At 43.4% G+C, this 12,617-nt stretch overlaps 2 protein-coding genes across 6 annotated transcripts in view; one reads left to right on the plus strand and one right to left on the minus strand.

Annotated features, from left to right (window-relative positions):
- LOC310842506 (glycoprotein Xg-like) overlaps positions 1 to 12,617 on the plus strand; it is a 79,957-nt gene that overhangs the window by 58,058 nt on the left and 9,282 nt on the right. The gene's annotated exons all lie outside the window — the stretch shown is intronic.
- On the minus strand, positions 557 to 12,448 carry LOC310842423 (arylsulfatase D-like). Of its 3 annotated transcripts, none has more exons than XM_083734388.1 (10): positions 12,139 to 12,448; positions 8,606 to 8,755; positions 8,245 to 8,366; positions 7,374 to 7,496; positions 5,428 to 5,851; positions 5,211 to 5,347; positions 4,568 to 4,702; positions 3,301 to 3,463; positions 2,255 to 2,376; positions 557 to 1,857 (listed from the first exon to the last, which is right to left on the minus strand). In XM_083734388.1, the coding sequence occupies exons 2-10, from the start codon at positions 8,683 to 8,685 to the stop codon at positions 1,481 to 1,483; spliced, it is 1,683 nt and encodes a 560-aa protein (XP_083590514.1). In that variant the 5' UTR covers positions 8,686 to 8,755; positions 12,139 to 12,448; the 3' UTR covers positions 557 to 1,480. The 3 variants fall into 3 exon arrangements, with proteins under 3 accessions (XP_083590514.1, XP_083590513.1, XP_083590515.1); XM_083734387.1 differs by lacking the exon at positions 12,139 to 12,448 and adding an exon at positions 10,779 to 10,952; XM_083734389.1 differs by lacking the exon at positions 12,139 to 12,448 and adding an exon at positions 10,437 to 10,769.

The raw sequence follows: 12,617 nt of genomic DNA on the forward strand, positions 1-12,617 counted from the left end.
CTGTGGAAAAATCCATTTGTATCTTCTCCTTTATAATTAGAAATATGCCCCCCTGCCAGCCACTATACTGCCCTTAACAGCCTCCCATAGTCAAAGGGAATACAGAAGCTATGAAAAGTTTACACAGAGAGTTGTTAGGAACATAAATATGACAAGGAAATGCTTTGTGGCTTGAGCCTGAATGAATGAGGTTGGCTATCAATCTCAATAAATACAGCCAACAACTCTGGCTTCTAAAACCAGAGTATTGCTTTTTCCTTTGCCAAGTAATTTGCTAAAGGATATATAAGTCACAGCAGTAAAGGAACAGAAGCGAAAGTTGGCAGGCCTATAGAGGTTGGTAGAAGCATACAGGAAATGTCATCTATGTCACACTCCAATCAGAAAAAAGATTTTTCATTCTTTTGCAACAGCCATATTTTGGAGACATACTTTCTCATTTTTTTTCTCCAAACCTCTAAAATGCAACTATGTGTTCTCTCCATGTTTTCAAAGTGCTAACCAAATGGTTCTAACCAGTGCTAAATCTCATTATACAGTCCTAAAATCAGTGATATTAACTGAAACATGTATTTTATTAAATTTAATTCATGATCAAATACCCCAAAAGCAAAATATCAGTCAATATTAGTACTGCAAAAATGGACACTGATCTCCAAAAGCCTTACTTCCAGCATAATCATGAGTATGTCTGCTCACAAGCCAGTCACATTCTGTTCAAGGGAGTGTGCTGCCATGTAAATATGTATAAGATTGCAGCCTAGGCTGAGGGAGCCAGATTACAGTTTCCAAGTCATGTGACCAGCATGACTAAGCCACTTCTGGTGAACCAGAGCAGCGCACGGAAACGCCGTTTACCTTCCCGCCGGAGTGGTGGGGATGTGAAGGGCAGTGTCAGGGGCTGGCCTGAAGAGGAATGGCGGGGGCCACTCCCCTTCTACACAACCTTCCCAAGAACAGGAGGACAACATAGAATTACAACAGTGGTTTGCAGAAGGTCATAGTTCAGAGAATGTAGAGGGGAAAAGCTGGGAAATATTGGAAGAGGAAGTAGAAACAGCTGGCAAGACACAGTGTGTGAGCATTCCTGAGCCCCCCTCCCCCAGGACTAGGCAGTGTGAGTAGCTGAACAGAAAGCTCAGAGACAGAAAGATCAGTCCAACCGGTGCAGGGATGACGCATAACAGAGCATAACAGAGACAAAGGAGGACGGGACTTTATTTGGAGCCATTTCTAGAGAGAGAGAGAGAGAGAGAGAGATACATTCCTTTGTCTCTCGCTGTGATTATTGAATAAACTAATTGGTAAGAACTCTTTTTTTAATCAGCTTCTTTACTGCCACCAGAAGAGGGACCTGATTCCCCGAGCCTGACAGGCAGGAAATGATGTGGCTGCATCCTCCTTCAAGCCTGGGGACTCCTTGAGAAACAAGAGAAAGCAACCTTAACTGACATTTCTCTGCCATAAAAGGATTCTTTGGTCAGCCGACTTTATATGAATGGGTATCACTTTCTTCATTGTCACACCAACAGAATGGGAAGGTCCCACAGCATGGCTGCAGCCATGGTTTCCACATAATGTTTCCAAGAGAGAGCTGCTGTGGGACAGGTGTGAGGGTCCCACAATGCTCCTCCACAGCTCTGCCTATGTGCTTTAGGACTGTGTAGAACAAGGGCTCCATGTCCGGTGAAAGAGGCACGGCCTCTGATGGGTCTCTCAAGAGATCAAACAGCAGAGGTGGATCGTGATGCGTTACACCTTCTCCAGAACAAGGGCAAATCCCTTTTCCATAACAGGCTCCTGCGCCTTCGGGGTGAAAGATCGGCGTTATGTAATGAGCCTTCCATAATGCACCACCTGGGAGGAAATAGAAAGCACAAACAAAAATACCCTGAAACAATAATCATGAAGGTGATGATGTTCCCTGGAGATCTGGCTGAAATCTGAAAATTCAAATAAATTTACTTGCCAGCAGAAGGAAATGCACAAGAACAACTCTCCGATAGCCCAGTGTATTAGGTGTAATCTATTCCTCTCACTTTCCTTCTGGCCACTTGACCTGATTTGTCAAGTTCCATTGGCAATGAACTTTATGCCCAGAAGTCTTAGGAACACTGCTCTCTATGGCAATGATTACCAGGCATGTTCTCCCCCCACCCCCGCAAAAAAGTAGTAAATTTAAGTACACCTTCATCTTATTAGTTTAAATAACAGGAGGTTTGTTTTCACACTCAGGGAAATCTGTTGTACTCACTGTCTTTCTGATGCCACCGTACTGCATGTAAGTATGATCCACAGTAATGAAACATGAATTCATGCTCTGAATGCTTGACTTCTTGTTGTAGCAAAGGCAATAGATTCCTTCCGTCAATTATTCTATAGCGACAAAGAAAGAATACGTCATCAGGCAAGAAGACTAAAATGAAAAAGCCATGTTTTTGCAGTGCTTTCTTGTAAACAGAGCCCCCCCATGCATTCACCTCAATTTTGAACAACATCCTGAAAAGTCTGTTTTTAATCCCCCCACCCCCCAGCATTTGATTAAACACAGATTTGGCCACGAGGGACGCAATTGCATTATGTCCAAAGATATTATAACAAAGAAGAAAGATGAGTGTATACACTATTCAAACAACTAATTATGAGGAAAGAAGTCATGAAGTAGTGCAGTTATTTAGATATTTGCTTCTTTTTTAAGTGTTATGTGAGCATGCTTAAGCTTCAATGCTGCAGAAAGGGAGCAGCCAAAATTATAAACAAAACCTAACTAAGGAAACATTTCCAACATTCAAAAAATAATATAGGCCATAAATGGAGGAACCATGGTCATCAGTTACGTCACAGATGCTGTGCAGTAGGTGCTTACAACACTAACACAACCATATTCCACACAACATTGATGATCTCACTGATGCACTAGGTGGGCTGGGAATTTTCTCTTTCTTTCATTTCAAAAGATAGCAAAAGTGCTGGAAAAGTGTACGTTGCCTACAAAATGGTATTACTTAATACCTTAATTCAGATGACTGAATCTTGCAGAAGAATACTGGATAACCCACCCCACCCCCCAAAAGGAAGGAGGGAGGGAGGGAGGGAGGGAGGGAGGGAGGGAGGGAAGGAAGGAAGGAAGGAAGGAAGGAAGGAAGGAAAGAAGGAAAAGTGTATCCTTCAACAGAGAACCTACACTATCAATGTCCACTGCTCCCAGGCTACATTATATATTGCGTGATGAATTCTGCTTATTTCAAGATGCATTCAAGTAGAGCATGCACAATACGAGCAAGGATACAGGCTCTATACCTGTCTTGTGGTACAGTCCCTCCAGCCACATGTGCCACCGTAGGGTAAATATCCATAAGGCTTGTTGGTTCATCAACAACAGTGTTGGCAGGGAGCATTCCAGGCCACCTTAAGATGCCTGGCACACGAATGCCTCCTTCCCAACCTCCCATGCCTTTGCCCCCTACATTGGGAACACAATAGCAGAAACAGACATGTTTATTATACTTACTTTCCTAAGCAAAAGAACATTCCAAGTCTCTTGTGGGTGGTGGAACCACATGGGCTTTCCATTTTCTTTTAAACTATCAATATGCACTAAAGGGCTGAGAATCAGTGGGATTACTTTCATTTCAAACAAAAGCAGATCATAGGTTTTAGAATATATTGCAACCTTCCATATTTGTATTTGTATTATTATTTTATTTATGCCCCACCCATCTGTCTGGGTTTCCCCAGCCACTCTGGGTGGCTTACAGCATATATAAAACATAGTAAAATATCAAACATTAAAAACTTCCCGATACAGGGCAGATGTCTTGTAAAAAGTTATGTAGTTCTTTATCTCCTTGACATCTGAAGGAAGGGCATTCCATAGAGATGGTACCACCTCTGAGAAGGCCCTCTGCCTGGTTCCCTGTAACTTTGTTTCTTGCAGTGAGGGAACCAACAGACGACTCTCAGAGGAGGACCTCAGTGTCTGGGCAGAATGATGGGGGTGGAGAACTTCAGGTATACTGGGCCCAAGGCTGTTTAGGGCTTTAAATGTCAGCACCAACACTTTGCTCAGAAATGTACCGGGAGCCAGTGGAAATCCTTTAACACCAGTGTTATTTGGTCCCGGCGGCCACTCCCAGTTACCAGTCTAGCTGCCACATTCTGGATTAGTTGTAGTTACTGAGTCACCTTCAAAGGTAGCCCCAGACAGAGCTCAGTGCAGTAGTCCAAGTGGGAGATAACTAGAGTATGCACCACTCTGACAACACAGTCCATGAGTAGGTAGGGCCTCTGACAGCGTACCAGATGTAGCTGGTAGACAGCTGCCCTGGACACAGAAGTGACCTGCACCTCCATGGACAGCTGTGGGTTACCCAATAATATTTATCAGCAATATGCAACTCAAAAGAGTTCCCAGAGACATATGTCTACAGGGTGTGGTCAATAAAAGACCACATGCCTCCTCATTTCATAGCACAGGAAAAGAGATAAATTTATCCTAGAAAACAACCCAAAGCAAAATTACCCAAACTTCCAGATAGGCAAAGCAACTATATGCTGCACTGTTTACCTTTATATATGCCATTCCAGCCACCCAGCTGTATTGTTCCTTCCTGAGCTTCCAGCTGCCCTCCATGGTCTGAGGCAAAATAGGTCAATGTGTTGTTTCTCAAGCCTTCCTTGTCAATAGCATCTAGAATTTGACCTACAGTTAACCCACCACCAAAAACAAATATTTACTATGGAGACAATAGCACACAAGGAATTTGTCTTATCTTATCCTCAAAACAGTCCTGTGGTACAAGTTAAGCTTGGCTCATGAAACAGGGATAACCTATCTCTCCCTGCTGACTTTGAAAGAGGCTAGCTGTTCCTTAGATGCACATCAAATTATTGCATAAAGGTGTACGTTGTAGAATTGACAGTGGCCATGCAGGAACCTTTCTCCTCCTCCTCTCCATCCTAACAGGATGTGTCTGTGATTATCCCACCAAAACTATAATAAACTGCAGCACTGAGGGCAGGATGTTCTATATTTCACCTTTGTACTACAAGAAAGGGTAGCTGATTTTTAAATCATTCACTCAACCCTTGCAGCCCATAAATAAGGCAGTGTTCAAGACAGCCACAGAATCATAGTCCATGCCTCACCACCACTTGGGATGACTAGTGTCCATTAACAAGAGAAAAATGTTTAGAGAAAGCCAACACACCTACTAACCAGTCCATTTCTTCTACATTGTCTCCATATATCCCATGCCTGCTTTTCCCAAGAAAAGCTTCTGTTGTAAACAGGGGCGTGTGGACGTGCAAAAAAGAAACAAAGAGGAGGAATGGCCCATGCTTGTTGCTTAAAAGAAATGAATAGAACACATTTAGTAAATTGCAGCATCTTTGCAGTTTGATATTTCAGGAAAAGTGTTCAATTACCTCTGAATAAATGAAACTGCTTCCTTTAGGACAAGAGAAGCCGTTCTTTCCAGCTTCATTGGTTGTTCAGTGATGTTGTGGTTGCGCATCAAGATGCAATTCCAGTATTTCACAAAGCCATAGCTGGAATACCAGGAAGCAAAAAACAGGAACCCAAGCAAAGCAAAAAAGGTGACCACCTTCCAAGTAACAGAGACCAGTCCTGTTGTCTTTCCTACAAGAGCTGTGAGAATTGCAAGGGCAATAAGTTGGGTGTAAAACCACAGCTTAGCCTGCAATGCTGCATCCAACTCTGGAGGCTTGTGGTCCTGGCAGTTGTTGAGAAGAGTGAAAGGCATGCCATAAAAGTAATCAAAGCCGTGACTCAAAGGATGGTGGCAGTGATCATGGACAGAGTCACAGTTTACCCCTTGATGCCACTTCCCTGGAAATTAAAGCAGAAAACAGTCTGTTACTATTGCTTGGAGTGGATTCTGCTGCCCACCCCTTCAGAGTTTCATAACTAAAGTTATCTTCCAGGAAGGTCTTCCTTTCAAACACAGTCGCAATGAATGGTACTGTACAACCGTGCAGTTTCATGGGACTATAGCAGCACTAAAGCACTCTTGTAGCATTTTAACATGTCATGACTTCCCCTAAAGAATCCTGGGAACTGGAAGGGGTTAAGTGTGCTCACCTAACATACCTACAATTCCCAGTACCCTCAAGAAACTAGTTTCTAAGCTTCTCCATAACTTGTAAATCTGGTATCAGTGTGCTTTAAAAGTATGGCATGTTTGTCCACTCAAATCCTTACTTCCCTCCCTATAATGATCCTTTAAGCGGAGATTTCAGAATGATCCTTTAAGTGGCATTACCTGACCATCTGTGCCAGACAGTGTTAATCTTCATGTTTAATACATGAACCATTTCTCAAAAGGACCGCTATGACTGTGAATCTTTAGAAGTACTGTGAACGTTTAGATTTACAAGGAAACTGCAACACAGCAGATTTAGTGGAGTCTCTTGACCTACTAACCTCCACTGTGAAATCAATCGACAATTTGTTGCACTTGGCTTCCTTTCCAGTTGATGGTCTAATCATTTGACTCTTAACTCTCACGCACGAGCCCAGCATGTAGTCGGAGAAAGACTCCCACAGAAAGCAGCAATGAGCATGCATCACTTCAGGAGCACTCCTAATCCACACAGAAAAAGTCCTAAACGTCTAACCCGGTCCCGAATCTCAAGATGACCTTAAGATACAGTCATTACTGTCCCTGCACACTGTTTACACAATTGCAGCCAGGTGTTTAGGTACTGATGCAGACATGCAACTATAAATAGAAATCTAGTTACAGTATTATTTATTTTCTCTCTTTTTACAATCATTTGGTATTTCTGATTTTTCTTTTCACTTTACTTCTGCCATCTTAAATCAGGAATGTAACCAAGTGGGTATACAAGTCAGAAAACAAAGACATACTTGCCGACACACTTGGTAACATATTTGCCTCGCTCAAATGCTTGCTACAGTACAGGCAGGTTATTGTGTAACACTGTTAGTATAAGTCACGTAAAAGTAGGTCATGTTAATGTAGCACATTCTGACCCAGTCATACCAAATATCCCAGGTTTATTCTCAACGCACACCCTGAGAGAGAAAGACAGGCAGACAGACAGGTTAAAGAGGGCAAATTCCAGGTAAGCATGGGGACCCTTAGCTTTAACAAACAAACAGAGGATCTTATGGGAACAGGGAATTAAGTCAATGTCAAAGCTGCCTTCATTCCACAGACCTTATGATGAGGAAAGGTCAGGCAACAAACATTTTCTTATCTGTTGGAACCAGTAATTTTTCATTATCTTCACATCCAAGATTTAATAAGCATTTCTTTTTATATGAAGACCTGAAGATCTACAGACACCTATGATCATGAGGAGGAGGTCATAGGATTTCTACGTACCTACAAGTCCCGTGGCATAACCCTGCTGCTGCAAGACCTTGGCAAAAGTGGTTTCATTGGCAGGGAGTCCTCCTGAGGCAGCGTTCCACTGCAGAGCCCGATATGAACCACCTGAAGCCATGCCTGTATTACCAAGGATAAAGACCACATGTAAACCAACCACCAATACATTTATCAAGTTCAGTTTACATGGATCTGCATTACTCAAACATTATCAAGACATCAATATATATTATATCAATATAACCCAGCTGTACAAATTCATCCGGTTGGGTCCAAAGGTTGCTGGTGTCACAAAAATACCATATCCTTCCTTTAAATAATACTATCACAGGAATGAGCTCCTGTCCTGGAACACAACATAATAATGCTAAAACCATTTCATTGACGGGGAAAGTATAATAGAAGCTGTAAAAACAAATACAAAGCTTAGTCATTTAAATATGGTTCCTTGCGTCATCAGCCTGGTGAAACTTCAACAGATGCCAGTATCAAACAACCTAATGCCATGTACAGTGACAATTCTCAACAGATAATTAAATCAAAAATTTAAGTAATTGTCATTATTTAAACTCGGGAAATACATCATTGAATTACACTTCATTGACGGATAGTAGATTCAAGACAAGACAGATAGTTAACTTGCAGAACTCACAGCCACAATAGGCTATGGCCACTAGCTTAGATAGCTGTAAATGAGGTTTAGATACATTTATCAGCACCTGAGTATCATGCTAAAAAAATGCAGTCGGAATGAAGTACTGGTTTTTCATGTGGAACAAAACTGTACTACTTTCAGCGTGCTTATTTTGTTCAACTTTGCACATTGTCTCAGCTGCACATCAAAGCAAACATTCCAAATATACTCGACCTGATCTGATGGGGTATCTGCCAGTCAGAAAAGCTGCTCTGCTTGGGGTACAGAGCGAAGCTGCAGCAATGTGCTGAGTAAGCTTCACTCCTTCCTTTGCCAGCCGGTCAATATTAGGGGTGCTGAGATAGAAAGGTGATATATTAATAGAATGAAATAGCAGGAGACGAAAGGAGGAGGCAATATATGGCAATTTATCTTGACAGTCCAAGCAACCTGCATCACATAGGTGACACTTCTTTGTAGTGACAAGACACACTGAGAAGTAAAATCAACTGGAAGATGGCCCAAAGCTCTTCAAGAAACCTTTTAGCCAGAGTCATATTCACAGCAATACAACAGTAACCCGAGAATCCCTTACTTGATAGTGTCATTGCCATAGCAGCCTAGATCTCCAATCCCGAGGTCATCGGCCAACATCAGAACAATATTAGGTTTCATGTTCAGAGCTGCATTTGTCCCACGGGCATCGAGTGATGTAAGTAAAGCCAACAGAGTAGCTAGATAGATTCTGAAATCAAAAATCACCAAACAATGGTTTACTTGTATGAAGCCGACAGGAGAGAGGAAAGACCCAGACCATATGACAGTATAGTGGTACCTCGGTTCTAGAACGTCTCTGTTGACGAACGTTTTGGAACACAAATGCCAAAGACCCGGAAGTAAATGCTTCCATTTTCAAACGGCTTCTGCTGTGTGTTTTCAATTTTCTCAATTGAATGTGCAAACAGCCCTTCACGCCTCAGTTTTTGAACCTTTTGGAACCTGAACGGTCTTTCAGAACAGATTACGTTCGAGAACTGAGTTACTACTGTATTTTTAATATGCCAATGATGAAATTGTTATAACGGACTACGACAGTTGAGTAAAATGGGGCGACACTTTCAGGACTGCTTTAGATGTAAATTATTATGATGCAATTTTAATTATAATAATTTATTAAATTTCTGTTCTGCCCTTCTTTCCAAAGGAGCCCAGAGTGGTAAAGCAATATGATTGAAATGAAAATTTTAAAAAGTTAAAACATCTAAAAACAACAAGGACAACACTGTAAGCCTAAGTATTGGATGGATCCCCACTTTAAAGGTAAAGGTAAAGGTACCCCTGCCCGTACAGTCCAGTCTTGACAGACTCTGGGGTTGTGCGCCCATCTCACTTAAGAGGCCAGGGGCCAGCGCTGTCTGGAGACACTTCCGGGTCACGTGGCCAGCGTGACATCGCTGCTCTGGCGAGCCAGAGCCGCACACGGAAACGCCGTTACCTTCCTGCTGGTAAGCGGTCCCTATTTATCTACTTGCACCCGGAGGTGCTTTCGAACTGCTAGGTTGGCAGGCGCTGGGACCAAGCAGCGGGAGCGCACCCCGCCGCAGGGATTCGAACCGCCGACCTTTCGATCAGCAAGTCCTAGGCGCTGAGGCTTTAACCCACAGCACCACCTGCGTCCATCCCCACTTTACCCCCACCTCAATTTGAGAACTATGCATCTCTGCTATAACAGGTCCCCATGTGTTGGGAGAAATGTCTGTAGAGGGAAGATTGTCCTATGCATGGAGGCCTCAGGGTACCAAGAGGTACAAAAGACTCTTTCAGAGATACAGTGGTACCTCGGGTTACATACGCTTCAGGATACATACGCTTCAGGTTACAGACTCCACTAACCCAGAAATATTACCTCGGGTTAAGAACTTTGCTTCAGGATGAGAACAGAAATCGCACAGCAGTGGTGTGGCGGCAGCAGGAGGCCCCATTACCTAAAGTGGGCTTCAGGTTCAGAACAGTTTCAGGTTAAGAACGGACCTCCGGAACGAATTAAGTACTTAACCAGAGGTATCACTGTAGTCCCCATAAGGTGTGGAAAGCACAGAGGCATAGCTGTGACCATAGGGGTGGGGCTAGAGGCATTGTCCTGATTTAAAGAGGATATCACGTTGCCCATGCTAGGAAGGGCAAGAACAACCCCTCCAACCAATATTATTGTTGAGAGCAAGCAAAAATATTTACGGCTTCTTCAAATGGACGCAATCCCCCCCTTCCCTGCCCGCCTACTCTTGTGCCTTTAATAGCAGCTCCACAGCCTAGAATTATGCAAGTGAAGTTTTATTCAGTGTGCAGGAAAATTGTTTTGTAATGGGGAAAGCTCGTTTGCTTAATTTCTGCTGGTAATGGCAAAGGTAGGAGGAAGACAGCTCTACCTGCCACGCCTTTGTAGGGTCTTGATTCCCCTCCAATTTATTTTATTTTTTAATGGAAAGTTCAGTCATTTACATAACTGAAAACCGAGCCCCTGCTTTACAAACTCCATAGTTCCTTTGAAAACAAAGATCCCCCCAAGCAAGATCGCAGGAGTTTGACTTTTCCGAAGGACGGGTGTCTAAAAGGAGGGAGCAAGCGGCAGGCTTTCGCCTCCGACCCCGCTAGTCAAGCACAGGCTCAAAACCAGAGCTCGCAGACGCTGCGCTTCCAGACACGCAGAGAGGGAACGCAGCTCCGTGGAAAGCAGCCGTCATGGTCCAAGCAATTCGGGAAAGGCACACCTTGGAAACGAAGGAGAGACCCTCTCCAGGCGCTCGCCCTCTGCTTGGCTGAGCCCACCGTGTAGCCAGGCAATCCCCATCGCGAAAGCCAGGACCCACCCGGAAGAAAGGAGCCTGGCCAAGGGGGCAAGGCTTAGGCAGAGCCAGTAAAAGGCTGCAGCAAAAGCCTTCCTTGAAAACAGCGAGCTTCGGTAAGGGGATGAGGGAAAATTCCAAACTTTTTCAGAAAGCGTAGAGCAGGCTTTCTTTCATAGAATCATAGAGTTATATGGGATTGTGTGGGGTGTTAGGTAGTACTTCTGGTGGGGACACGTCGCTCTCCTTCTGGGATACGTGGTACACTTTAGTCCCCACCCTGCACTCAGCTCTCACCTAGGGCTCCTAGAAGCTGTCAGCGTGCAGCCACACCCCGGGAATGGCTTCAATTGGCTGGCTAAACCAGGTGAAGGTAGCTGATGGGTCTCAAGCCCTCATAGGGACTTCAGTACTTGGCTGACCAGACCAATTGTGGATCCAATGGTTAAGAAGGTGGTTTCTGCACATGCTGTAGAAGGAAGTGAGGGGCAGATGGGACTCATCAGCTTGGGAAGGTAGCCCATCTAGGAGAAGGAAAACTCTGGTCTTAAACCTCCACTTCCTTGTGGGATATCTTGGGGGGGGGGGGGGAAGGCTAGGAGTAAATCCTACAGAAATCCAGAGTTCCTAGGAGGGTTGATTGGCACTTGGCGTGGCTCCTTCCTGCAGCCAAGTCGGTGCCAAACATATTGCTCTGCTTTCCTTTGGACTGCATTTCATTGTCTTTCGTTGTCAGCCCTCTAGGTAGATAAAAAAAAAAAAAAAAACTTTAGAAGGTAAATAGGCCTGCCCAAAATGATTTATGGCTTTTAGGGTTGCTTTTTTAAGTCTAGCTGAAGCGTCTTTTTAAGCATGTGAAATGAATAGGTACTATCTTGAAGGACCCAGGAATACCAGATGACAATATCTGAATGTTTGTGTTCATCTGTAGCTTTGATTCAATTGCCCTTTGTAGAAAGAAGGGCACTGCAGACAGTTACCACCTGTTTAATCAATCAATTTATGGACAACTTCATATAACTGTGGGAATGTTAAGGAAGGTAGGAAAGGTTATATTGTTTTGATATTATCCCTCCTCACTCATGCCAGCATGTAAGTAAACAGTAGAGCACATTCCCTTCCAACTTATTGGAAGCTAGTTGATGATTCATTAGAATCCTTTAATTAAGCAATCGAGTTTGGCTTGTCCAGTCTGGATTGTTCCTGGCAAGTTTCCCCTTTATTTTCCTATTAAAATAATAACACAACACAGTCTTCTTTAAAGTAAGAATAAAGTTTTACTCACATTCAGTTCACAGCAGTAATCTGAAGGTAGGCTTTATCTTGTAGTTACAGTGAAAAGAAGTTTGAATTATCTCATACTTTCTGCTTGTGGGCTCCATCCTATGTGAAGGTTTGAGCCATGCACTGGTTAAGAGCCAGGAGAGTGAGAGTCCATGAGTAAGACTATGAGACCAAGAGATTGAGGGATGGTTGCATGGCCAGCCCTTTTACCTGGTCAGCTAGGGTCACGTCCATCCAGAGCAGGTATGACAGGAAGTCCTCCCTGTCTGCAGCCACATTCCCATGTGTCCATTCTAGGCAACAGGAAATTGTATTTGACTGCTCTAGTAATAATACATCTCACAATAACAAATCACTTAGTAGTTTACAAATAAAAAATGGTAACACCACAAAGCTAAAAAAACAAGTAAGAGGAAATACATAATGTCAGCATCACAATAAAATACAATATTGCTCTACACATCTCCAAGCAGCAAAAGA

Source organism: Podarcis gaigeae (genome assembly GCF_964106915.1).
Source record: "Podarcis gaigeae genome assembly, chromosome: 4".
Taxonomy (NCBI): Eukaryota; Metazoa; Chordata; class Lepidosauria; order Squamata; family Lacertidae; genus Podarcis; species Podarcis gaigeae.